This window comes from Thermobia domestica, chromosome 5, assembly GCF_964235325.1.
Source record: "Thermobia domestica chromosome 5, izTheDome1.hap1.1, whole genome shotgun sequence".
NCBI lineage: Eukaryota > Metazoa > Arthropoda > Insecta > Zygentoma > Lepismatidae > Thermobia > Thermobia domestica.
In genome coordinates, this window is record NC_137458.1 from 311,008,819 (window position 1) to 311,035,152 (window position 26,334).

Here is a 26,334-nt window from a genome sequence, read left to right on the forward strand (position 1 = left end):
TTTATGTGAACTTTTGTGTAGATATTGCTTTATATTTGGTGTGTGAGTGATAGCATCGTAAGTAGATGAACGCCGAGGCTTATTACCGGTCTGGAACGGCATCGCAAGAAGGCATGTAATTTAGTATTTAGTAATTTAGATTTTATTAAAGAAAATAGAAACAAGCACACAAAATAATAAATACTTCGTCAGGCGTAGCCTAACAATTTCACAGAAATTTCTTTGAAGTGTACCTTTAAACAAACATTCAAGAAATAACTATACTCAAACATTTAGAAGCCAAAGTTCTGGGGTAAGATAGTAACGACGCCAAGCGGCGAAATCTGGCGCTACTCGTGTACGTGAAAACTCATGGAATGAGCGGGCAGTAAACGACGAGCGAACCTACAATCCAGCGGGCGGTGGTAGAAACAAAAATAGGCGTTATGGACGAAAGATGAATTCCACAGTTAAAAGTAAAAGTCATCAGTTCAATAAAAGTCGAATTTCGCAGGGAAAGGGTTAAGCTCTTCCATCAAATCTTACGGTTCTGAGTTGTTTGTGAAAAAAAAAAAAAAAAAAAGATGTAATCAGCGAAACGAAGATGGATCAGCTATTTACATTTATATCTTTGTCCTCCCAGTGGAAATAAAATAAGACAAGCTATGAAATTTACAATAATACAAGAAAAGGATTATTTCGGTTAGTTGGTTCTTGGTAACAGTTAATTGTTGTGAAAGCAACCATTAATAAAAGAATGACAAGCAACAAGAAATGCTTAAGGAGAAGAATTTTCTAAGACTCGATATTTTAAGGAAATATACTTCAGAAGAAACAGAATCCCTATAAGATCATAAATATCGCCATAGTTTTCTCAACGAATAACTTAATTTGTTTTCAGAGAAGAAATTGCAACAGCAGAAGGCGTTCAATATGCCAGGATCCAAGGGTAGAAGAAGGTATGCATTTTGGTTTCGTTTTCTTTTCTGAAAAAAAAAACCGATTTCAACATTAAAAAATTAGTGTTAGGTTTAAATATCACTTCTGCAGCTCAGCAAAAACCTTTAACCCAGAAAATACATATTTTGGCATGCAAATTAAAATCTGTTCCAGGTTATCTCTAAACAGAAAGTGTGTTATTAACATCATTTGCGGAATCAAGATCAGTGTTGCCACAGTTCTAGCTCCAGAGTGGGCTGAAAAACAGTACCAAATTGAAACAAAAAGGGCTGAATTCATTATTTTGTACCAGTATAATACATGGCTCCATAACACGAAACTAAAAGAGGTAAAGTTCTAGAACACCTCCCCCATCTACCCTTGTCTTCTAAGAGTCCAAATCAAGAAAGTGCTCTCTTTTCAAAATAATAACAATAATAATAATAAATAAATAAATAAATAAATAAAAGCATCCAAATGGGAGGACTCTGAAGAACCGTGGAAGTAGTTGTATTTTTAAGTGCATGTACGTATTTTTTCGTGCTATTATTGTTTTGGTGTAGAATCTTTACAACGACACATATAGACTTACTTGAGCACACGCGGGTGTTCTTTAGTATATTCAACACTTGATTGAACATGTGTGTGTTTCTTTTCTTTCTTTCTTTCTTTCTTTCTTTTTTTTTTTTTTAATACTTCAAGCTAAAATCTCCACAACACTGCTTCCTTCTCGTCTCCTTCACGGCGCGGATACACCCATCTAGCGTCATTTGTTTCCCGGTATAGGTCGAATTTATGAATTTTCCACACAAAGTTCGTAGTGTTGTGCGGTGCAATGTCACAATGAATATTGAAGAGCATTTTCTAAGAGTCCAACACAGGATGAATAACGTGAAATGTAGGAAATGTATTACTGACACTTTTGAAAATGTGACAAGTATTTGTTAAATGGTGCTGAATTGGGTAGAATTGTACCAGCTTTTTCACAAAAGGGGCTGAAAATGCCAGCGTGGTACCAACGGGCTGATAAATGACAAAAAGGGCTGAATTTGGTACAATTGTACCAAGTGTGGCAACACTGAATTCAAGATTCATATCGTCTAGCTTTCAGGCTTAGAAAAAAAATAAAATGAAGTATTTCAGTTTACTCACAATTATGCCCGTTAGGCTAAGGAAAATTATGATTAACGAAAGTGACTGATGATGTAAGAATACGTGGGGTGAGACAGTGGGAGGAAACGGAAGTATCCCGAGAAAATTCAGGGACACGATGTTGTCCACCACAAACTTACTTGGGTAGGGAATCGAACCATAGACCTCATGCAAGAGAGGTAAGCAGACTTAAGACCAGAACACATATACACAAGATTCAATTGACGCCATAATCATTGGATATTTTTCTAAAAATGTAATACTTGTGTTGTTTGATTAAATACATTAGATTGAAGTGTTATTTGATAACACTGTGCAACAAATTTGAGGTCACGTTCTGATCTTTGGTTGGAAAACAGGCGATTTTTAGCTAAATTACAGGCACTAAATCAATATGTGATGTCCGTTTTCTCCTAATTCGGGCGTGTGTTTAGCAGAAAAGGTCCAGCAATTTCTTCTTTAAAAAAAAAGTTACAATTTCGGTAACTTCTGTTCACATTAGGTTAATTTAGTTCAGGTTAGGTTAGGTTAGTTTATATTAGTGTAGAGGTTCAGCATAATTTTCCAAAAAATAAAGAATTTTGAGTATTTCTACTAATATTAGGTTAATTTAGGTTAATTCAGATTAGCGTAGGTTAGTTTTGATTAGGTTAGGTTAGATTTTTGGTTACGTTATTTTCGGTCTATATGATTTATGCCAGTTTGGCATTTTCCCGTTTCGCCTTATGCCCTCAAAACTTATTTTGACAGACAACCGATAAGGATGTTATCTGAAGGCGAAACGGAAATTCCCGTTTCGCCTTATAACATACAAGGGAATTAATACTCCGTATCCGTAACAAAGAGAAATTTATTTTATTCTCAACTGCAAAATACTTTCTATTTCAGACAAATTAAACTCAAATATCTTACAAGAACATAAATTTTATTATCACACCCAAAATAACATATCAGGTTTCTATGTAAATATAATATTAAACTGCATCAATATATGAAATTACAACAATTTCACTGTTCTTAAGTCTAAAATAAGCATGTATTAAATTCTAGAATGTACAATTAAATAACACATATGCCCGTACCACATATGTAGAATTAAATAACAATAAAAACATAGCGTATAATTTAAAATGATATTCTACTTGATCATGGTACATTTCTTATCTCATTGTCATTTCTTATTTGAGGTACAAATATAAAGGTAACCAAGAAAGTTCTGTCGTTTTTACACCCAACGCCCACGAACATTGATATATCCCCTAAGACGTACCTGTAAGATCAAAAATAGTTCCCATCATCATCGACGACCTTCTGCCGACGTTCTGGAAGACCATGGATTCCATCGCAGTAGAACTTGGTAGTCCGTGAAGCGAAGAAGGTATCAAGTCCATTTCGCATCTCTACTAGGGATTTGAAGTGGCATCTTCTAAGGTGATCGTCCAAGGAATGGAACAGGTGATAATCGGACGGTGCAATGTCCGGGGAGTATTGTAGATGCAATAGTGTTTCCCATCCAGGGCGCAGAATGGTGTCCCAAGTCATCCTAGCCAAGTGGAACTTAGCGTTGTCCTGTAACAGGAGGACCCATTTGTGATTCAGAAGTGCTGGCTCCGGAATTTTGAGTTTTTTCTTGAACACGGTTCAACTGCTGACAGTACACAGTTGCATTGATGTTCTGACCAGTTGGTAGCAGTTCCCGATGCATAATGCAGCGAGTAGTCCACCAAACACACAGGAGGACCTTCTTCTGGTGCAGTGTTGGTTTCGGCTGTTTTGGAATCGGTTCATGGGATGCTAACCAATGATGACAGCGCCGTGAAGCTTCGTACAGGACCCACTTCTTATCATATGTGAACACCCTGTTCAGAGATGGCTACTTCCTCAGATGAGACAGAAAAGAAGCATAGGTGTTTGCTCGCGTTGCCTTCTGTCCCGGAGTCAAATCATGTGGGACCCATCGACCTAACTTGTAGTGCTTCCCAAGTTGATGGAGTTGCTGCCGAATGGTTCCTCCACTCACACTCAATTCCAATACCAGTTCCTCACATGTTTGGCCACTGTTCGCCTCAATTGCTGCCTAAAGATCTTCAATTTGTACATGTATTGGTCTTCTGGAACGTGGTGCGTCTTCGAGTGTTTCGTCACAGTGCTTAAACTTGTAAAACCACCGCTGCAATGTTCGCGTGTCCATAACACCCTCACCAAAGGCTTGGCATATCTTCCGGCCCACTGTAGCAGCGTTTGGCCCAGTTTGAACTCGTACAATATACACGCTCTTATGACGCTCTGTGTAGGTCCCATGTACACTCTATCCTTACGCAAGTTCACGGTGTAAGTGATCTGCCATAAACAGGTAGTATATTGGATATTGCAACACCAACAACTGACCTTCACCGCATCTCCATTCGCATTCAACTCACGGTGTGAGGGCCAATTAATCACAGACCTTTATAAAAAGGGACAGAACTTTCTTGGTTACTTTTATACATGGCTGCAAAAACAATTGCTTGAGTGTGTAATATACAGTATGTTTGTAGAAGACGCAGGTAGTCCGTCGAAACATTAATAGAAGTAATATTTATTCTTAAGTTTATTTCTGTGTATTTGTTCAGCTAACATTTTATTAAAAGTCTTTGCTAAACTATTGGCCAACATAGTCATAACATAACCATACCTCTCACTCGCTTTGAATTAAGGTTTAATTAAACCTTTTTTAAACAGTGACGCAATACTTTACTCTGAATACTTACATTGATTATAAGTACGATGTTTTATTAATTCAAACATGAATATTACTAGCCTTACAAATTTTTGCATAATGACATTAAATTTCCCTATTATAATTTGAAAATTTCCTTCTCTAGTGTAAGGCCAAACGGGAATTCCTCTTTCGCCTTACAATCAAATTAATTAACACTATCTTAGCATCATAGCCCGAAGTAATGAAAACAGGCATAAGACGAAACGGAAAAAGGCCAAACGGAAAGACACCGATCTATGTACTTGCATCATCCATTTCTGCTGTAATTTTTTTTTTTTTTTTTTTTACGTGCTTCTGGACCTCTTCTGCTAAACATGTCCCATAATTGGTACTATTTTTATGGTACGATCACATGACATTTTGTTACGTAGACATGAGACAGGCATTTTACGCATACAAACAAAAAATTAGGTGTGCCTATATAAATTTCTAGCAAGATGTCCTTTAGTTTAAAACATGTAACTTTACATAAAAGGCACTAACTCGATATATGAAGTCTGTTTCCTTATAATGCGCATCATTTATATTGTGCAGTCACATGACATTTTGTTACACAGACATAGGACATGCATTTTACGTTTACAAACAAAAGACTAGACAAATTTCTACGGAAATGACAATTGTCATCTTTTTCTATAACTAAAGGCGTCTCTCTGATGATAGGACCATTAATATTCAGCAAGTATACTGCTATTCCATCGTCCACTGAACAGATTTTCAAATGTTGCAATATCCTGTTGTTGAAATGTTCCCCATATTGATGCCCTAAATTGCTTGGAAAGAAGTCCAAATGTAAATCCAAGAAACGTAATTTCAGGAAATGTGGCATTCTATAATCTGGTAGCAGTACATGGTGTCACTAATGATAGTCTCATAATTTGGTTCTTTAGTATTAGCAAGGAAATTAGAACACACTTAAGTTGAATGTTTTCCATGCTGCCTTTTCTATGTCTGACAGTGTACATTCAAACTCACTATCATGGATAACAACTCTTATTTGTGGGCCAACGAATACGCCTTCATTTATCTTTGCGACAGTTAGGTTTAGAAATTTTGTCTTCAGGTGCTTGGAAGCTGGCCCATCTGAATTTAATGCCTCAATGAGGATTTTTATAAACTCTAGATTGATGTGTAATCGTGGAAGAAAAACATCTCTAGGCTTTACGAGTTGTTGACATGATAAGATCTTGATTCCTGGAACATATTCTTGTCGTGATGGCCATGTTTTAGGCACATAATGGTTAACTCGCTCCCGGCTGTCCCATGCATACAGAAAGCAACAAAATTTGGTAAACCCTTATTGCATGCCTGTAAAGATTGCAATATTCTCCACAGATTCGCCACTTGAATGTAGTAAATTATGCCACCAGAGGCCTCATCACTGCGAAATTTAAATACCGCTAATTTTACAGTAATTATGTAATATCTTCAAATAGATAAAAGATAATCAAAAAGTGGAACAAGACCTGCCTAGACAGTATTATTTTGCGTGAGATACCGTTATCACGAGTCATTTATCTGCTTTCGATTTCCAGCCATTTAGAAAATCGACATTTATTTTCGCGTTTCTAAATAACAGCAAACGAAAAGCTACTACGTGACTCGTGATAACGGTACCTCATGCAAAACAACATCGTTTAAGAAGGTCTTGATCCACTTTTCGATTATCTTTTATCTATTTGAAGATATCACATAATTACTGTAAAACTAGCGGTATTTTAATTTCACTGTCTCGGAAAAGAGTTTAGGGTTGTTTTTCCACTGCAATCAGTGTGATTTTCGCCGAAGCCAGAGTCTATTGTTGTTCTTGTAGTTCTCAGTAGCGGGTCTAGCCCGGATCCGGGGGAGTTAAGCCCCCAGTTTTTTGAGTGACAAAAATAAATTAAGCTATTATTTGCATATTTTTGAAAGGCTATAGTAATTCATTATATATGTATTATAGTTTGGGTTTTGCCTGCCGCCCCTCCCAAGTTTTTAACTTCTAGATCCGCCACTGGTAGTACTCATTTTTAAACAATTTAACGAAAAAGCAAAAAAAATATATATATATTTTCATAGAAAACCCAACCGGTTTAAAAACTACGACTAGTGTTCTTTTTAATAGAAAATGGAGACGGTTAAAAATATGAGTTTAGAGAAACTGTTTTTTTAAAAAAAAAAAAAAAAAACTTGCCTTGTTTTAAAAGTAACTAATATTTTGTTTTCTCTGTTTTTAGAAATTCAAATGTCTACAAAGCCGCCCCAAGAGTGTCTCAAGAAGTACGACAAAGAATTATGCATTTCCTTAAAAATGGTTCTACTGATTGTGAAGTAACTTTAAAAAATCGCATGGCAACTAGAGTAAGTGAAAAAAAAAAATATTATTTTCTCAACATTGCAGCCTCTACATACATTTATCAAAAGATGTTTTCCCAGCGCTTACATGCCATAAATTTCTGTTGCAGTACCGCGAAAATAAAAATTGCAAGGCATGATTATTCGCAAACAGCACACATGTATTAAATAGTTATATAATTTATTTATTCACTTGATTCGTTTTAAGTGTCTTCATCCCGGCGAAATTAAAATACCGCTAATTTTACAGTAATTATGTGATATTTTCAAATAGATAAAAGATAATTGAAATATGGGAACAAGAGCGTCCAAGACAATATTATTTTGCTTGAGGTACCGTTATCACAAGTAACCTAGCGGCTTTCCGTTTTCAGCTGTTTAGAAACGCGAAAATAAATGCCGATTTTCAAAATGGCTCGAAATCGAAAGCAGGATAAGAGAGTCTTGATAACAGTTTCTCATATAAAATAATATTGTCTAGGGCACTCTTGTTCTACATTTCGATTATCTTTTATCTGTTTGAAGATATCACATAATACTGTAAAATTAACAGTATTTTAATTTCGCCGGGATGAAGACTCTTAAGTTATTTGCTTACATTTCATACCAAAGGCACCATTTACTTCCTTTCTGCTCAATAATATTGTAGGGTCTATTCGGTAGACACAATAATGTTGGATTTAACCCTTCACCAAATTTATTTTTAAAATATTACAAAACTTCTTTGTAAATACGAAGATAATAATTCAATGTCTATCCTTATTACGAGTAAAGGTGAGGGAAGGAAATACTTTTGCACGGGAACCCTTTAGCTCATGCCAGAATCCAGGGCGTCTGTAGCGAGTATAGGATATGGTATTATTGGTAACCTCCTTAGACCATGGCAGCCTCCAGGGCAAGGTAATACTCCTTCGTCTAGGGCGACCTCAGGAGCAGATGTGGGTTATGCGATGAGCGGTCAACTGATACTTCGGTACGGAAATACGGAAATAAATTAGAGATAAAGAGGACCTCTCAGCAAGTAAGCTCGTTTCCTTAAGTGATGCACCAACCTAATCTGCGGTTTCAGTTTCAGTTTCAGTGTTTCTGGCGGGTTTTTGTTTTTCCGAAGTGTCGGGCTCTTGCCCATGCCTTCTATTTGTGCTGTCCTCTGGCGGTGTGTTTGTGAATGTATTTGTGTTGTTGGGCTGCTACTGTCGCTAGCCCTTTGCTTGCTCTACTTGGAGTGGTTACCTCTCATTGCGGTCTTGGCATGCGGTATGCTCTCCGGGTTGGTTCAGCCGTGGCGATGGTGTTGATTGCTTCGTTATGGTGGTTATGGATGGTGTTCCAGAATCGTTCTGTATGTTTTTGTCGGACTTCTTCGAGTGTTGGAAGGTCCAGGTCCTCGTGCAGCTGGTCAATTCTCGTGTCCATTGCGTGGCCAGTGATCGCTCGGGCAGCTCGGTTTTGGACTCGTTGTAGAGTGCGGAGGTGGGTCAGTGCTGCACGCTGCCATGCCGGATGGGCATACAGCAGTATTGGTCTGATGCATTGGGTGTAGACTTGGCGTCTTGCTTCGTGTGTAAAGCTATTGCTAAGTAGGATAGGCAGCAGGGCTCCGAATGTTCTTGTTGCTTTAGTTGCCGTTTTCTTGATATGTTGGGCGAAGGTTAGTTTTTTATCTAGGATTACCCCTAGATATTTGGTTTGTTCCGTGGTCTGCAACTGTGTCCCATGAAACCTTACGTCGTACTCCTTCCGTTTGTACTTTTGCGTGAAGTCCACCAGGGCTGTTTTTGTGGCGTTGACTTTAATTTTCCATTGCCTTGTCCAACTCTCCAGAAGATGGATGTGTCTATTTATGGCTGCTTCCGCGTAGCGATGGTTGGAATTGCTAGCGAAGACTGCCGTGTCGTTTGCGAATGTCGCAAGCAACGTGCGAGGGGTGGTTGGCATGTCTGCTGTGAAGATGGTGTACAGCAGTGGTGATAGACACGAGCCCTGGGGTACTCCTGCTGCTATTTGTCTGGCGTTTGTTAGTTCTCCTGCGTGTGAAACTCTGAACGAGCGGTTATTCAGGAAGTTGTGTATGATCTTCACCAGGTATGTTGGAAAGCCCGCTTGGATGAGTTTGTGCACCAGTCCTCTGTGCCACACCCTGTCGAATGCTTTCTCAATGTCCAGGAACAGTCCTAGGGTGTGGCCTCCTGCATTGTATTGGTGTGTCATTCGGTCTACGACCCGGACTAACTGATGCGTGGTGCTGTGTTCGGGCCGGAAACCGAATTGATGGTCGGGCAGGATGTTCGCTTCCTGGGCGTGGTTGAGTAGCCTTCGTTGGATGATCCGTTCTACCACCTTGCTCAGGTGGGAGAGGACGCTGATCGGGCGGTATGAGGTGGCTTCTGTGCATTTCCCGGTTGGCTTTGGGATCATGCTGATGCGGGCTTCTTTCCATACAGCTGGGAAGTGTCCAGTTCGGAGTATTCCGTTCGTTATCTTAGTCAGGAGAACTAACACTTTTCTTGGAGCCTTCTTCAGCGCCAGTGGTGTGATCTTGTCAAGCCCGGCGGCTGTTTAGGCGGCGAATGATGTCACTTATTTCTCTGGGGGTGGTTGGGTGTCCAGGTTGGAAGTGGAGTTCCTGGTTTAGTTGGTTGATGCTGGCTTGCACTGCTTCTTCTGTTGCCGGAGTTGGGGGGACAATGTTTCGGTGAACGTTGCCTGAAGGTGCTCCGCAAACACTGTGGCCTGTTCTGCTGGGGTGAAGACTAGTCCTTGGTGGGATCGGAGTGGTTGGATTCTTGGAGGTCCCCTTGGTTTTCCAAGTGTTCTGATGAGGCGCCAAAATTCCGGTGTTGCTGCTTCCATGTTTTGGAGTTTTTCGTTCCACGTTTGCAGTTTGGTGCGTAGTAGTCTTTTCTTCACTCTTTTTGTGAGGGCGTTCCAAAGCGCTTTGAATCTTGGGTTTCGGGTGTTTTGCCATTTCCGTCGCGCCCAACGCTTGAGATGTATTAGCACTGAGGTGCGAAGGTCCTCCGGTGGTGGGGTTGGGGCCTGGTCTGCCTTCGTGTTGCTGCTGTGTACGCTGTCTGGATCGACGCTGTGAGTGCCGCTAGTGCTGCATCTATTTCTTCTGGCGTGTTGGTTGCCATTCTCGTGTCGATCATTTCAGCAAGGTGTTGCCGGTATTGGTCCCAGTCTGTGGTGCTTGTCTGGGGTAGTTTCTTCTGTGGGATGTGATGAGTTGTCGCCACTGTGAACAGCACGGGCAGGTGGTCGGATTGCAGGTCATGCAGCACTATTGGGCCTTCCAGTACGGCTGTGTTTGCCATGAGGAGCATGTCCAGGATATCCGGGGCGTTGCCGTTCTTGGGGTAATGGGTTGGCTCTGTTGGGGCGTCCGGTATGAAATCTATTTGCTGGAGGGCGTCGTAGAGTATGTTTCCATTCCTATTTCTGGCTCTGGAGTGCCATGCTGGATGTTTGGAGTTTAGGTCTCCAGCGACGATGATGCGGTGGCCGAGTCTGCGGAGGTTTTGGATGTCTGGTGGGTGGAGGTTGCTGTCGTGCGGCCGATATGCTGATATGAGGTGGAGAGGACCGTCCGGTGAATGCACTGTTATTCCTGTTGCTTCCAGTGATTGAAGGACTGGTAGTTGAAGCTGGTCATGCGCTATTGAGTTTTTGATTAAGACGGCTGTTACACCCATCCGTGTGTTGATGCGGTCAGTTCTGTAGGTTACGTAGTTTCGGATGTTGTAGGAGAACTGGGGTTTGAGGTGAGTTTCTTCCAGGAGGGCGACATCATTTCGTTCTCTTGTAAGAAAGTCTGTTATCTCCTCTCGTTGTTCCTTGATTCCATCCGCATTCCAACAGGCAATCCTGACTTCTCTGATTACTTGCATTCTAGTCTGAGCCATCATCAAGAAGTGCTGCAGATAGCTCGATGATGATGGCCAGCTTGCTAGCCTGATCTGTTGCTATTTTTAATTGTTGGAGGCCTTTCTTCAGTTTTTCTAAGAAGTTCCTTATGTTTAATCCTGTCAGGAGATTTAGCACTTCTTTGATGGAAGTAATGAGACTTCCGTCGATGGTGGTGGACTCTGTTGTGGTTGTCATGGCTGCTGTGCTCGGTTCGCCTGCTGGAGTAGGGTGGGTGTTTTGCGTCGGGCTGGTTATTGTTCCCGTGAGTGTGGTGGGTTCTTCCTTTGCTTGGGGTGTTGGGTTCGGTGGAATTCCGCCGGGAGTTGTCGCGTCGCTCTCACTGGACTTGTTTGTTTGCCGGTTGGTTTGGGTTTGCTGGGAGTTTTCCGTTGGCTGTTTGTCAGTGGTCTTCTCTGGTTGTTGTACTAGAGGGAAGGTTTGTTTCTTTGCCACTCTCTTCTTCTTCTCCGCCTGAATGTATGGGCAACCTTGGTAGTTGGCCGGGTGTGCTCCTCTGCAGTTGACGCATTGGGCGGCCGTGTCCCTGGTCTTCTTGGGGCAGTCTTGCGTTGCATGTGCTCCGCCGCACTTGACGCAGCGAGCCGTGGCTCTGCATGTTTGTTGCGAGTGCCCGACCCGTTGGCAGTTGTGGCATTGCAAGAGTTCTTTGCTGCCTTTGTAGGCTTCAATCTCAACTTTGTAGCACAGTAGGCGACGTATGTTATATATGTTGACGTCTTGATTTTTGGGAAGCGTGATAAGGAAGAGTGGAAATTTAGGGCGGACACCTTTTTCATCAGGCCTGCCGCTGAGTTGGCTTACGCTGGTGATGTCTAGACCCTGTTGTTGCAGGGCCTCTTTGATGTCTTCCATGTCGTTATCGATTGGAAGTTTTCGTAGTACTACTTTGAGTAGGCGTGATCCCCTTGGCAGTCCTGTGGCGTATTCTCTGTTCTCTTGGATGCAGAATGCCTCTATCTTGTTTAGGTCCTGCATGGTTGCGCAGTGGAATTTTAGAAAGTCCTTGTTTGGGTATATCAGGGGGGGGTGGAGAGGGTTGCACATAGTGTTTTGCTCAGCTGGTGCTGGTTTTTTACACCGTAGATGTAGATGGGCGGCACTTTTCGGGCTGAAGCACGTGTGTTTGTGGCTCTATTTTCTTGGTCTTCCTCGGTCTGCACTAGCATTTCATTCTCCTCTTCAGGTCCACTTTTATAGGTGATTTCTGGGTGGCTCGTTCCTTCTCGGGTTCCGTCGTGCTGGTTTCGTGTTTTCCTGATTACGTCATGTGTATCGTCTGCTTGTATTGATGGCTATAAACAATAACATGTGCTCGCACTGAAAGGTAGAGGCCCTTACAATATAGAAGTAGGGCCTCTAGAACCTCTGTAGTATTTATGTTATGTAATATCTTTATTTTCTGAATTAACATTATAAAAAAAATGTACATCCATGTGCATGGCCGCCTGCAGTGGGGTCGAGGGGAGGCAGTTGCCGCTCCTGAAGTTTCGGAGGAAGTATAGTTCTTGGAAATACATATCAAAACATACTCTTTTTTTCCTTTACACACTGCAGTGCTTATTTACTGTAGTTAATAAAGATATGGGCGCAAATAATCGTTTTTTTTCACTATGTGTTGTGTGCAAGTATGCAGCAAAGTGTATGTGTGTGTGTTTGTATGTATTGGTGATTATGTTTGTGCTTTTCTGTCTTCCTCTTTAGAATCGACTTTTGTCCCCCCCATTTGAATAATCCTGCTGGCATTCATGTATATATAAAACAAATAGAAACAAAGCGAAGCTAAATAAAATATATTCATATAGCATAAAGAAAAAAGCCATTTATTAAGGTAAAATTGATATTGGCGTTTTTCACTACGAAACCAGCAAAATGATGGTGGGCAACACGGGCATCCATCCTGGGGAGGATGAGGCGAGAGGGCAGAGAAACTTTGCCCAGGTCAAGACACAACTTCATCTCAATTCACTGAATGAATATCGTCACAAGAAATATGAGTGAATTATTGCGGCTAATTAAGACTTGGAGGAGTAAACAAAGTTACTCACCAGATCACGTGTATTTGCATCCTTCTTGAATATGTTTCGGTTGCAACCAAGATAACATAAACATGAATTTATATTTTTGAAACAAAAGACAAACAAACAAGTGGCAGTGTTGTGGTGTGATGAAGTTTGGTTTTGGTGTTCGGTAAACCAAACTCCTTGACAAGCTAAATTTTACGAAGCCTAGGCTGAAATATAGCATTGTATCTCAAATGAAGTGAAGGATGCTTTAAGAGTCTTCATCCCGGCGAAATTAAAATACCGCTAATTTTACAGTAATTATGTGATATCTTCAAATAGATAAAAGATAATTGAAATATGAAACAAGAGCGCCCTAGACAATACTATTTTGCGTGAGGTACCGTTATCACAAGTCACCTAGTGGCTTTCCGTTTTCAGCTGTTTAGAAACGCGAAAATAAATGCCGTTTTTCAAAATGGCTCGAAATCGAAAACAGATAAGTGAGTCGTGATAACGGTTTCTCATGTAAAATAATATTGTCTAGGGCGCTCTTGTTCCACATTTCGATTATCTTTTATCTATTTGAAGATATCACATAATTATTCCAAAATTAGTGGTATTTTAATTTCGCCAGTATGAAGACTCTTAAGATGAATACGTATTTGAAAGTAGAAAATATTTAAATGTTTAGATTTGTCGAGTAGTAAGTTACCTTAGTTACAATTTAACGCTGTATTCCACGGACAGATCACTATTTTGTATCCTAAGCATTATACTAACTCGCTAACCCAAACAGCACTGCGGGTAGTCTATCAAGGAAAGATGATTTCCATCATTACTTCCATACAAAAACATGGAGAACTTTTTTTTTTTTTTTTTTTTTTGATTGTTCATATCTTGGAATCAACTGGATGGATCACTTCGTTTAAAGAACTCGATTCATAATCTTTGACCTTCAACATCCTGGACAAGATTCATTTTGATCCCATTAACTAATTCTTGAGATTTTCTGTTTCCCAGACAGACACTCGGATGAATAGAGGAAATATATAGAGGAGCTTTTCATAAAATAATCATCATAATAGGTGTTCTGCCATTGTTGGCAGGTCCCTTGTCACAACTAAAAAGCTTCCATGCTCCATGTTGTTCTACAAACACCTTCGACTTCACGTACGATTTTTCTATTTTGATATCGTCCATTAATTGTAGTCTTCTTTTCCCTTTCCCTCTCTTTCCTGCCACCACACCCTCTATCACGTTCCTCATGATACAGTTCATTCTTAGTCTATGTTCCGTGCAGTTTCTCTTTTCAATAACGTCTAAAATTGTTCTTTTCTCCCCCTCCATTTCTAACACCCTCTCATTCATCATTCGTCTATTCAGTTAATTTTCTCCATTTTTCTCCACACCCACATTTCGAAAGGTTCCACTCATTTTTCATCATTTTCGCGTAATGCCCATGTTTCTGCTCTATACAGTGCAATACTCCACACAGAGCATTTTATGATCTTTTTCTCAACTCTTTATTCAAGGTCCTCACAAAATAGACTTTTCTTCCTCCTAAAGGCTTTATTCGCCATTCCTATACTTGCTTTTATTTTACATTCGTAGTTCATATCATCACTAATAATAGTACCCTGGTATCGCAAACAAGTCACCTGTTCTTTTTTCTCGCATCCTATTTCTATATTTAAAAATGACCGCTTCGTTCCAATCACTATGGCTTTTGTCCTTTTAGCATTTATTTTTATTAATAAAATTAAAAATGGAGAGTTAATTTGTCCTAAGATCTTTAGTGTAATTTACCTAAATTTTGTTGTTATGGTATTAGTCTATACTCTGAAACATTTAAGAATTTCTTACGTAATATTTTTTTTTTTCTTTTCACTTTCTAGACTCATAAACTTCACAAACTTATATTGGCCACTTCAAGTCCAGTTTTCAAATCGTTGACGGATAAAACCTCTGTAATGAAATTACAAGCTGATATCTCGCAGCTAAATTTTGATCGGATGTTGAAGTAAGTATGATTTCTGCATAAAAACACATACTATATCGAAAAATGTTGTTAAATGTTAATTATATTCATAGATATAGAGATATAGATAAAGATATAAACATATGTTTAAAACTCCCTTTTTGAGCACGTGTCGTAACTTTATTTTTTAAAAAAGTAATTATGAATTGTATTAACGTTGCGCTTTTGAGAATTTTTGTTTTACTAGCTAATCAGCGCCGCCAAGTGGTTGGTTGACGAACTAAACCAACAGGTATGGGAAAAACGAAAGACCAGTAAACATATCGGTAAGATGAGTAGCCATGTTTCATCTTAGTGAAGAATAAGCGCAATCGTATTATCGATTCGGAGGCTGGTTTGGTATTATTTCGTCACAATCCCGAAAACTGGGTCGACACATACCAGTGAACGAGATATGGATACACAACTACACTTCAGAAACAAACACTCAAAAAAATGGATTTTTAAAGGCGATCCACCTCCGAAGAAGGCGAAGACGGCAAAGTCGGCCGACAAGATGATGATTTTTTTTTTTTTTTTTTTTTTTTTTTTAGGACTAACAATAAATGGACAGTATTATGCATCGCTATTGCACTGATTGAGAGAAGAAATAAATAAATTTTAAAAAGTCCTCATTTGGCAAAGAAAAATATTCTCCCACCAAGACAAGTTTCGAGAAAAAATTATGGGATTAAAATTCGAATTATCACAACATCCACCGTATTCACCAGCTTTGGCCTCCAGTGACTTTTTTTAATTTGCAAACTTGAGAAAAAAATGCCATGGCAAAAAACGATTCACGTCGAATAAGCAGGTCATCGCCCAAGGAGATTCCTATTTTGATACCCTTCCGAAATCATCCTTTTAGTACAGCTTAAAATAGTTGGAGAAACGCTGGTGGAAAATGTGTAAAGCTACAAGAAGATTATGTTGAACAATAAAAAAATCAACTACCGAAAATAATTTCTTTTTTTATATATATATTTTTCTAAGGACTTACTGAACGACTCTCAGATTATAGAAATTGTCGTTCTTTCTCTCCTTCGGAGCGAAATTTTCAAAAAAATTGAAACACATTCTATTATTTCTAATGAAGAATGTATACCCACAAAGTCTTCTTCATAACTTCAAGGATTCATGAGAGATGACAATGAGGATTCATGAGAAATTTGATTTCTTCTTTACTCCAGCTTAGGACATGCACGAGGACTCCTATTTCAAAAAAAAAAAAAAAAAAAATTCTGCTCACCTGCTTTCGTAACAAAGAGTATTCTGTCCAAATTTTGTTTCTAGCTAGCCACAGTGGTGTGGTCAGGACACTTGATGAGCGTATCATTTTTACTAGTTTATAGAATGGTATCAAGGGCGCCCATTAGGGGGGCAAGGTGGGGCTCTTGCCCCCTAGAGGAAATTGTACTTCGGAATATCGAAAACCCAATAAAATTGTTAGAATAATTACAGCAAAATTTGAAACTATATTTGAAATGTCGCTTTTTCTTGCCCTCCCCCTTGGAAACCACAACATGGGCGCCCTTGAATGGTACTGATTAAAGTAAGGTGGTCGAAGAGAACTTCTTCATTTTACATTTCTTTCAATTGATAGTAGCGCCGTCTACGTGCATAAATGTAAATCACTTAGATAAAATGAGAATTCAGAAAATAGTCTAAAACTTTGTTTTTTTAATCTTAGGGAGTCGCATTTAAATTGTTGTTCTTGGTACGACGTGAGTATATATATTCCTATATACGTATCGTATAATTTCTGCAAAATCAATTTCAACTTACGGTTGATGAAATCGGGTTCGAACTAGAATTCTGTTAAAGAATTAAGACTACATTAGCCCAAAATACACTGCAATTCCAAGGACAGACCGTACTCTACAAAAATAAAATACAGGAGTGGTGGTAACTAAATTATAACAAATGTTTTTCAATTCTCTGAAAACTGATTAGAATACAATTTTATGATTTGTAAATTTCAGAAATATCGAGGTCTACTCAAAAACCTATATGCCTCCCAGTACAGTACTGATTCAAGGTAAATAATGGACCTACCTAAAAAGAACTTGAGAAGACGTTGGAACAAATTTAAATAAGCTTAAAGAGAATATATGCTTTCAGTGTAATGAAATCTATCTTGGAATTCATGATTATTGAATGAATTAAGAGTCTTCATCCCGGCGAAATTAAAATATCGCTAATTTTACAGAAATTATGTGATATCTTCAAATAGATAAAAGATAATCGAAATGTGGAACAAGAGCGCCTAGACAATATTATTTTACATGAGAAACCGTTATCATGATTCACTTATCTGCTTTCGATTTCGAGCAATTTTGAAAATCGGCTTTATTTTCGCGTTTCTAAATAGCTGAAAACGGAAAGCCACTAGGTGACTTGTGATAACGGTACCTCACGCAAAATAATATTGTCTAGGGCGCTCTTGTTCCATATTTCAATTATCTTTTATCTATTTGAAAGATATCATATAATTACTGTAAAATTAGCGGTATTTTAATTTCGCAGGGATGAAGACTCTTAATTTCAACATGATTTTAGTTTGTGTACAGTGGTTCTGTGGTAGAGAAATTCCTCTCTGATGATATGAATTCGTTGTTGGATGCTAGACCATCTGATTTTGTGGTGAATAATATCGCTTCCGTTTATTTTTTCGAAACTCCAATATCCTCCCACAGTTGCATTCCGCCAGTTATTTCATAATCTCAGTGATGATTTCATGATTAACCAGGGGGAAATCTTTGAGTCACGACATTACTTCCAGAGACCACATATCCTATGGTGCTCAATATGGATTCCAATTATACTTTTACTATACTCTTCACCCCCAGTGGTTTTAAATTCCCTCCGGAGAAAAGCTCAAAATTATCACTGTTTACCCTCATTAACTATTCATTTTGATCAACATACAGGACATTAGCATGAAATGCAAGTAAAAATTCATATTATTTCGTTCTCTTAACATACAGAACATTATATTCTCTCTATTGATAAATTCAGTTAACAGCTAATATTCTTAATTTGTTTTTTTCTTTTTTTTCAGTTTTATTTACTTTGGCGATCTGCTTCTTGAGGATGTGTATGATTCTATTCAAATGTATCAGGCAGCTAAGAAGTTCCAAGTTTTGGACTTGATAAAAGAAACTCGAAAGGCTATCTGTATTTTCATATCCATAGATTCCATCTGGGTGGCGCTGCAGTGCGGAGTTTCCTTTAACGACAGTGATATTAAAAGTGCCTGTGTTGATGTGAGTTTATAATGTTTATTTATACAGGGGTTAGACAAAAAAATCTAAAACGTTTGCAAAAGTGTGAAAATCATACCTAGTATGGTTTGGGACCATCTTTTGCGTCTAAAACAGCTTGGATCCGACGTGGATTGGACGTATACAGCTCCTGAATTGTGGTGTGTGGAATTTTGTACCGTTGTTCCTCCAAAATATGATCTAGTTCCTTAAGAGATGCTGGTGGAGAGTAATGAGACCCAACACGCCTTTCTAACTCAGACCACAATGGCTCAATGATGTTCAGATCTGGTGATTGTGGGACCCAGGGGAGGTGTGATAGCTCCTGGTCATGCTCCTCAAACCATGATTTCACCGTTTTTGCAGCGTGACAGGGTGCCAGATCATCTTGGTAGATGCCATCAACATCAGAGAACAATATTTGACCATGAATAGAACCTGGTCCCCCAAAATGGCCTCATACGCCTTAGCACTCATTATTCCATGCAGGGCTATGATGGGACCTTCAGGAAACCACGATATCACTGCCCATACTTTACAGAACCACCCCCATGCTTTACAGTTGGGAGCAGACAGTCTGTATCATAGGCCTGCGACGGTGTTCTCCATACGTAAACACGACCGGTTGTTGGAAACAAGGCGAAGGTCGATTCATCGGACCACATTACGTATTTCCACTGATCATGAGTCCACGTCTTGTGGTCCTTGTAGGACTGGATACGCCTCTTCGCATTTACTGCTGTAACCAGGAGTTTGGCGATAGTGGCCGGGCCATGAATTTCATTTTATCAAGTTCCCGTCGCACTATTTTCGATGAAACCGGGTTCTGTAGGCCGGAATTGAGTTCAGACGTAATTTTCATTGCAGTGGTCTACAATCCGTTTTAATGCCCTCCGTTCCCTATCTTACAGGATTGTCTTTCGACCACTGTTGTGCTTTGGAGACGTCGTTTGCCCATGGATTGTGTATGCCCTCGTGACATTGAACACAGTGCCTTTCGATACCCCGACAATGTTCGCCACTGTTGCCACTGAAGCTTCAACCAGACATGCACCAACGATCATGCCTGTTTGGAAGTCTGTCAGTTCGCCCATTTTACCGCACCACTTTCAGACCACGACACTCACAGGTGAACTGGTTACTGCTGACGGAAGAGGAAGGTCCACATGACACATTGAAACAAAAAACGACTGGCACCAGCAACGCGTATTGTACAGTGGAGGACCAAACTTACGTATCCTGTATGAAGTGTTTTTAGATTTTTTGTCCATCTCCTGTATATATATTTAAAGAATTATTTGAAACATATGGTGTAGGTAAAGTTTAAAGGTCGCCAGAATTTCGGAAATTTACAGGTAAAACAATCTACCAGCATCGAAAGAAATGTATGTAAAGAACAAATTTCAGCAAATTTAATACATTGTTAGTTACTTAGTGAAAACGTCAATACTAGGTAATATGATAATATGCCAAAATTTTTTGGAAAGACGAAGTTGAGAGGGGCCACCATAAACATGGCTATTGTAATATCCCACACGTGGGTAAACACTATCACATGTTTCTTATTTATAAACAAAACCACGTGCTCTTCTACTACAACTACTACAAGAAGCAGATGACAGGAATCCTCATCACCATCAGGTCATGTGGTAGAGGAGGAGCACTAGCGCCACTAGTGTTCAGAAGAGGATTTAAAACAACATGTAAGTCTCCATCCACATCAGTTCCGGCTCGTCAAATTTCCTCTCTTAGCTTGCCTAGAACTCTGAGAGATCTTATCCAACCCAAGTCTCTTAGCTTGCCTGGAGCTCTGAGATCTCCTGTCCACTTAGCTTGCCTGGAGCTCTGTGGGAACTCAAGATCTCTCTTAGCTTGCCTGGAACTCTGAGAGATCTAATATAAACCAAGTCTCATAGCCTGCCTGGAGCTCTGATATCTCTTGCCCACTTAGCTTGCCTAGAGCTCTGTGGAAACTCAACACTTCTCTTAGCATGCCTGGAGCTCTGAGAGATCTAATTTAAACCAAGTCTCTTACCTTGCTTGGAGCTCTGAGGTCTTCTGCTCACTTAGCTTGCCTGGAGCTCTGTAGAAACTCAACACCTCTCTTAGCTTGCTTGGAGCTCTGTGGGAATTCAACATCTTTCTTAGTTTGCCTGGAGGTCTGAGAGATCTAATATAAACCAAGTCTCATAGCCTGCCTGGAGCTCTGATATCTCTTGCCCACTTAGCTTGCCTAGAGCTATGCGGGAACTCAATACTTCTCTTAGCATGCCTGGAGCTCTGAGAGATCTAATCTAAGCCAAATCTCTTAGCTTGCTTGGAGCTTTGAGGTCTTCTGCTCACTTAGCTTGCCTGGAGCTCTGCGGACACTCAACACCTCTCTTAGCTTGTCTGGAGTTCAAAGGTCTCCTGTCCACTTAGCTAGCCTGGAGTTCTATGGGAACAACCCAATTCTTAGCTTGTCTGGAGCTCTGAGAGATCCTAACCGCAATCACCTAGCTTGCCTGGAGCTCTGTGATCTACCTGCCCACTTAGCTTACCTGGTGCTCTGCGGAACACCAATCTCTTTTTGCTTGTCTGAAGCACTGAAATTTACTAATTCACTTCCACTTAGCTTGCCTGGAGCTCTGCGGAATCCTTCCCTTGGTTGCCTGAGCCTAGGGACACCTATTTACCCAAACTACATAGAGACTTTATATTGGGCTTAGCACCACTCTTATAGTTACTGCATTTAAAATCATTAGTGTTTGTTGTCCTACTCGAACGATATTAGTGCCACAGTATGTGAGTCTGTACTATTGTACTCAGTGGTAGAGCGTTCACCTCTGGTGCTTGGGGTCCCTGGTTCGATCCCAGCTCACGTCGTGTGGACTTTGTGGTGGACAAACACCATGCTCGTGGGTTTTCTCGGGGTTCTCCCGTTTCCTCCCACTTTCTTCATTCCACCATTTCACTCATCTCTCACCATCACCGTCTTCTTTAGCCTAACCGGCATAACTGTGGGACGTAAAACTTAAAGATTTCATTTCATTTTTCTGTACTATTATAGTTAACAGCTGTAATAATTAAACACAGGTGTTCTGTGTTACTCGAGTTGTATTATGTTTTGACACATGCCTGGTGCTACTTGTACTCCACCATAATTTGAAGTAAATTATTAAAATGGTAGTTGCCAAGTCAACTAGCTATATAACATTGTAACTTATAATGTGAAGTCATTTTAGTAACACACAATTGTTGTTTTCTGTTCAGTTGCCAAACAACTACTTTTAAAATCAATTTCTTACTTATTAAATGGAAATTATTCTACTATTAAGAGGGATAACATGATATGCGGCGTAAATTATTTATAAATGGTTACAATAAATGAAATATAGTCGAGGAGGTAGAATAACATCGTGGACTTTAATGTTGTGATTTGGGAACCATGTTTCCTGAATTAAAAAAGAGCATCGAGAAATGAAGAACAAAGTAATCAAATGAAGTGTCAAATGGTCTTGGTTTAAAAGTTTTTCTAGGTTAAAATACGCTGAGAACAAATGTAATAACATCGAATAACAGATGGCAGCACTTGCCCTAATGTAAAGCTTGTCAGAAAATTCATAATTGCATAAAAACTTTTTGTAAAAGACTGCAGAAAATACTCGTAATATTGTTCATTACATGGTATAAACTTCAAATATATCACCAAAAGCTTTGCTTATAGCTAAAAACAAGAAGTGATGTTACTAGCTGTTTAGATCATGGGCATTTGCCCAACGGACGTCTTAAAAGATGGGGGACTCACGGACCACATCTAGCAAGTGCGCACTCCACTCTGGTATACCACTCTGGTTCCTGATGTCGTCCAAACTTTCGTGTGTCTCACGAAGGTAAGGGATCCTCAAAAGTGCAAATAAACGCTACAATCTCTTTCATACGAAGAGATTCTTACATTTCAGTTGGATCTGTTGAATCTACAACCTTCGTTCGATCCATGTCATCTCAGTCTAAAAATAGCTAAGCTACTCGTGTGCAGGACTCACTGACGAAAAAAAAAAGCATCATTACGAGAACTGTGGTACTGACACTGTGGATATACGAGCTTCCGAATCTCCAACTTCTCTATCTGTTTTATCAACCTTTGCCATATTACTTCGCAATTATGACAACACGTTCTCAAATGACGAATTCTGTCTCTCTCCATCCTCCAAATACCTACTACGCACTTCTCTCAAAGAAATAGTCCATACACGGCATGGCTACATTCTCAAAAATTCTAACCCTGTATTATACATCACAATGCGTGACAAAGTTCCTATATATATTCTCGGAGCAAACGCCGAGTTCACTCACCTCTCAGCCACATCACACAAGCAACTACCTCCGCCACGGCCGCCCTCACTTCTCTCTATGTTTATCTGCGAAGTAGACCCATCAGATACAAATGATGACATCCATGAGGATCTGAAACTCGATGGCTACACGGTTATTAAAGTACTTAGGATCGTAAAGACCTTGGGTCCACGTATATACTCCGTATTCTTACTCTCCAGCAAAAGATGATCGATAATCTACTTGTTCATGGGGCATATATTTATAATTAGAAACATAGAGCTGAAGCAGCGCTGAATAATACACGCATACATCTGAATGTAAAAACAACTATAAATGCGGCTACTATGCCGGGCTCCACTAAACATGGCTCAGTATCAATTTACACCAGCCAGCAAAGTGCACCAAGCCTGACAATCATCCCACCTATAGTTATAAGTGTAAAGCAAAAGCGGAACAAACACCAGCCCATGCTGAACTTATCGTACCGCAACGCACAACATTTATAGCTCCTCCAACTCTGCCTACCACTGACGACCCTACTCTGACAACATCAAATTACCCTCACAGTCAAACATTTGATATGAATTTCACTGCTACATATTCTGGTAACACAGTGCACTTTCGTGCATCTCCAACCACTCACAATGATCAATTATTATTTTATTATGGTTTTATTTGAATATTTGATCCTCCTCCACAAACAAATTCCTGTTTGAAACTCTAATTCTGGAGGAACATATCACAGTCTTCTTAACTAAACAAACATTCTTGACAAAATCAACCTCATGTCGCATACCACAATACACCATCCTTAGGGCAGACAGTCACACTCTAGCACAAATAGCAAATTTGGGCGTAGTAGTTGGTTTCTCTTTGCATCTCTTCAATCGCCAGCATAATTGTGGCATCAATCTATCTCATCCCAACCTGAACATCTCATCATCACTGTATATTTGAATATTTTTTTAAAAGGGCGTATGTGCAATAAAAAGTAGTCGGGAGATGACAAAAACTCTTTTCTTACGAGACGGTTTGGTTTATGAAAAGAAAGAAAAAATGCCTTATAACACGTTTCATGGAACACACGTCCTCTTAACACAAATTGTTACATCTACCTCTAAAGTATTCATTTCTTTAAAAAACAAGTTAAAATTGTGAAAAATGTTACATACGCCCTTTTAACACAAAGCGATCCATTTTTAATATCTTTTCATCACGATTGCTATCATTTAGACCATCCTCTGCCTACTCGTCGCCACTTTTGGATCAAACTATATTTCATGTTCCAATCTAACAGAAAAGCAATACCATAACCAACAATGATAAACAATTATTATTATTATTATTATTATATTATTATTATTATTATTATTATTATTATTATTATTATTATTATTATTATTATTATTAAGAATTTTGCCTTTTGGCAGGTCCTAGGACTAATGAGGTTTTTCTTTTCTTAATTTTCAGTTTGGGCCTCGAAATGTTTCTTCAATGTTTCTCGAGTTTCAGTTTCCTCTTTTAACTCCGAATATTTTCTTCTATTTTTCAGGTCATCGATCAGTTGTGTTCTTCTTCTTCCTATTCCTCGTTTTCCTTCCATCTTTCATTCTATGGCGTTGTGAAGAAGACAATTTCTTCGCAAGATATGTCCAATCCAATTGGCTTTCCTGCGAAGGATGCTGGCTAGAAGTGACCTCTTCTCTCCTATCCGTTTTAAAACATCTTTGTTTGTTGCTCTCTCTGTCCATTTTATCTTTTCCATCTTTTACCCCAACACCACATTTCGAAGCTCTCTAAATATTTCTTCTCTAACTTCCATAATGTCCAAGTCTCTGAACCATACAATCCAATGCTCCATATTTAGCACTTGACCAATTTCATCCTTAGTCCGATAGTTAAGAGTGACCTTTTCTTGTTGAATGCTTCTTTCGCTATGGCAATTCTTGACCTGATCTCCCTGGTGCAGTACGCGTCTTTCGTCAAAATACTTCCCAGATACTTGAAATGATCAATGTCTTCAAGTACTCTTGATAAACAAATAGCGGGTTGTTTATATAACCATCTACACTTATTACATTCCCATTGCTGTAGCTCTATAATAATAATAATAATAATAATAATAATAATAATAATAATAATAATAATATTAAACCATATTGCATCTCTTAGTAATAATTATAACGATTCGTTTCAGGTGTTGAAATTAGAATGTAAAGAAGCACTTGAGATGCGAGGACTGGCTGACGTAACAATCCAAGTGATGGAATTTATCTTGGACCAAGATGCGCTAGAAATATCATCTGAGTTAGATTTATGGGACATAGTAGTTACCTGGGCAAACCAAGAGTGTCTGAGGAAGAAACTCGAACCTAATACAGAAAATATGAGACGCGTAATTCTCCCTTTGTTGCGCAAACTCAGATTACTCACACTAAGTCAAGAGGAATTTATCGAAGGTCCAGCAACATCAGGACTTCTTACGAATGAAGAGGCAATGTGTGTGGTAAGTAATATACTTGCGCCAGGCAAAGTAAAGATTCCAGAGACGCTATGTGGTAACTCAAAGCCAAGAAATCAGTTCATGAACGCTTTTATTGAACTTCAGTACGAACAATTAGCTGATGTTTATCCTGTAGATGTTGATTTAAAGCAATTCCACATTTTCCAGTGCAGAGATGACACTCGTTTTGTCACAGAACATTTTATCGTAACAAGACCTGGCAACATTTTGGCTCTGCTAATTAGAACGCAGTCTGTCAACAAAGAGGCCCTGAGAAAACATTATCCTCATCATGACCTCTGCTCATATCACGAGAAAATGGACATTGAACTATTCAGAAATAATGTGCTTGAAGGAAAATGGCCACAAGACGAGCGTGTTAGATGGAACACTACATTGACGTTTGTAGTTTCTGAGATTCCTGTGGACAAAGACGATGTTATTTGTGTGAAAGTCACCCTGTATAGACTTGGTTGGTATCCATTGAAACGTCCTTCTCCTGAAGATTTTGAACTATTCCACCTAGACACCACAAATGGTTATTGTTTCGTAGCAAAATTTGAGTGCGAAGTGACAGAGGGTGAAAGTGAGCCTTCAGTAAGTCACCGTGACAAGAAACGAAAGTGAATCACGTTGCGAGATTTGCAGGTGAAACTAGTTATTCTTCGTAAGCAAGAGCTTTACAAGTTTGATCTCCAGTTTTAGAGCTGTTACGTTGTTTCTCAAAAATAAACAAGAAAACAAAGTTAATAAACCGTAGGCTATTTATTTTTTTCATTTATTCGTTCTTAACCAAATTCGTTATAGGTCTAATACATCTTAAATTCCAACTTATTAAATTGAAATATACAGGGTGGTGCGGAGCCGACTGACACATTTCAACGTTGAATATTGCACAGACGCGATATCTGGGAATGGGTTACGAATTTCTAGATTGGAAGAGAATAGGATGCCATGTTAGAAGAATACCGTAAGAGTTACTGTGGACATCGTTGGAGCGTTGATCAATATGTTTTTTGTGTTCATACTTATTATGAAACGAAATCAGACATTTAAGTGCAGCAATTGTTCAGACATTTAATTGTAACCTGACATTACGCTAAAGCAGCATTGCATTCTTCTTATGAAATTGCATC

At 39.2% G+C, this 26,334-nt stretch overlaps 1 protein-coding gene across 1 annotated transcript; it reads left to right on the forward strand.

Annotated features, from left to right (window-relative positions):
• The first annotated feature begins 715 nt into the window (after positions 1-715).
• LOC145684959 (BTB/POZ domain-containing protein 2-like) lies at positions 716-25,960 on the forward strand. The gene is made up of 5 exons (XM_081757309.1): positions 716-938; positions 7,048-7,171; positions 14,994-15,118; positions 18,177-18,381; positions 24,893-25,960. The coding sequence occupies exons 1-5, from the start codon at positions 913-915 to the stop codon at positions 25,823-25,825; spliced, it is 1,413 nt and encodes a 470-aa protein (XP_081613435.1). The 5' UTR covers positions 716-912; the 3' UTR covers positions 25,826-25,960.
• The last annotated feature ends 374 nt before the right edge of the window (positions 25,961-26,334 follow it).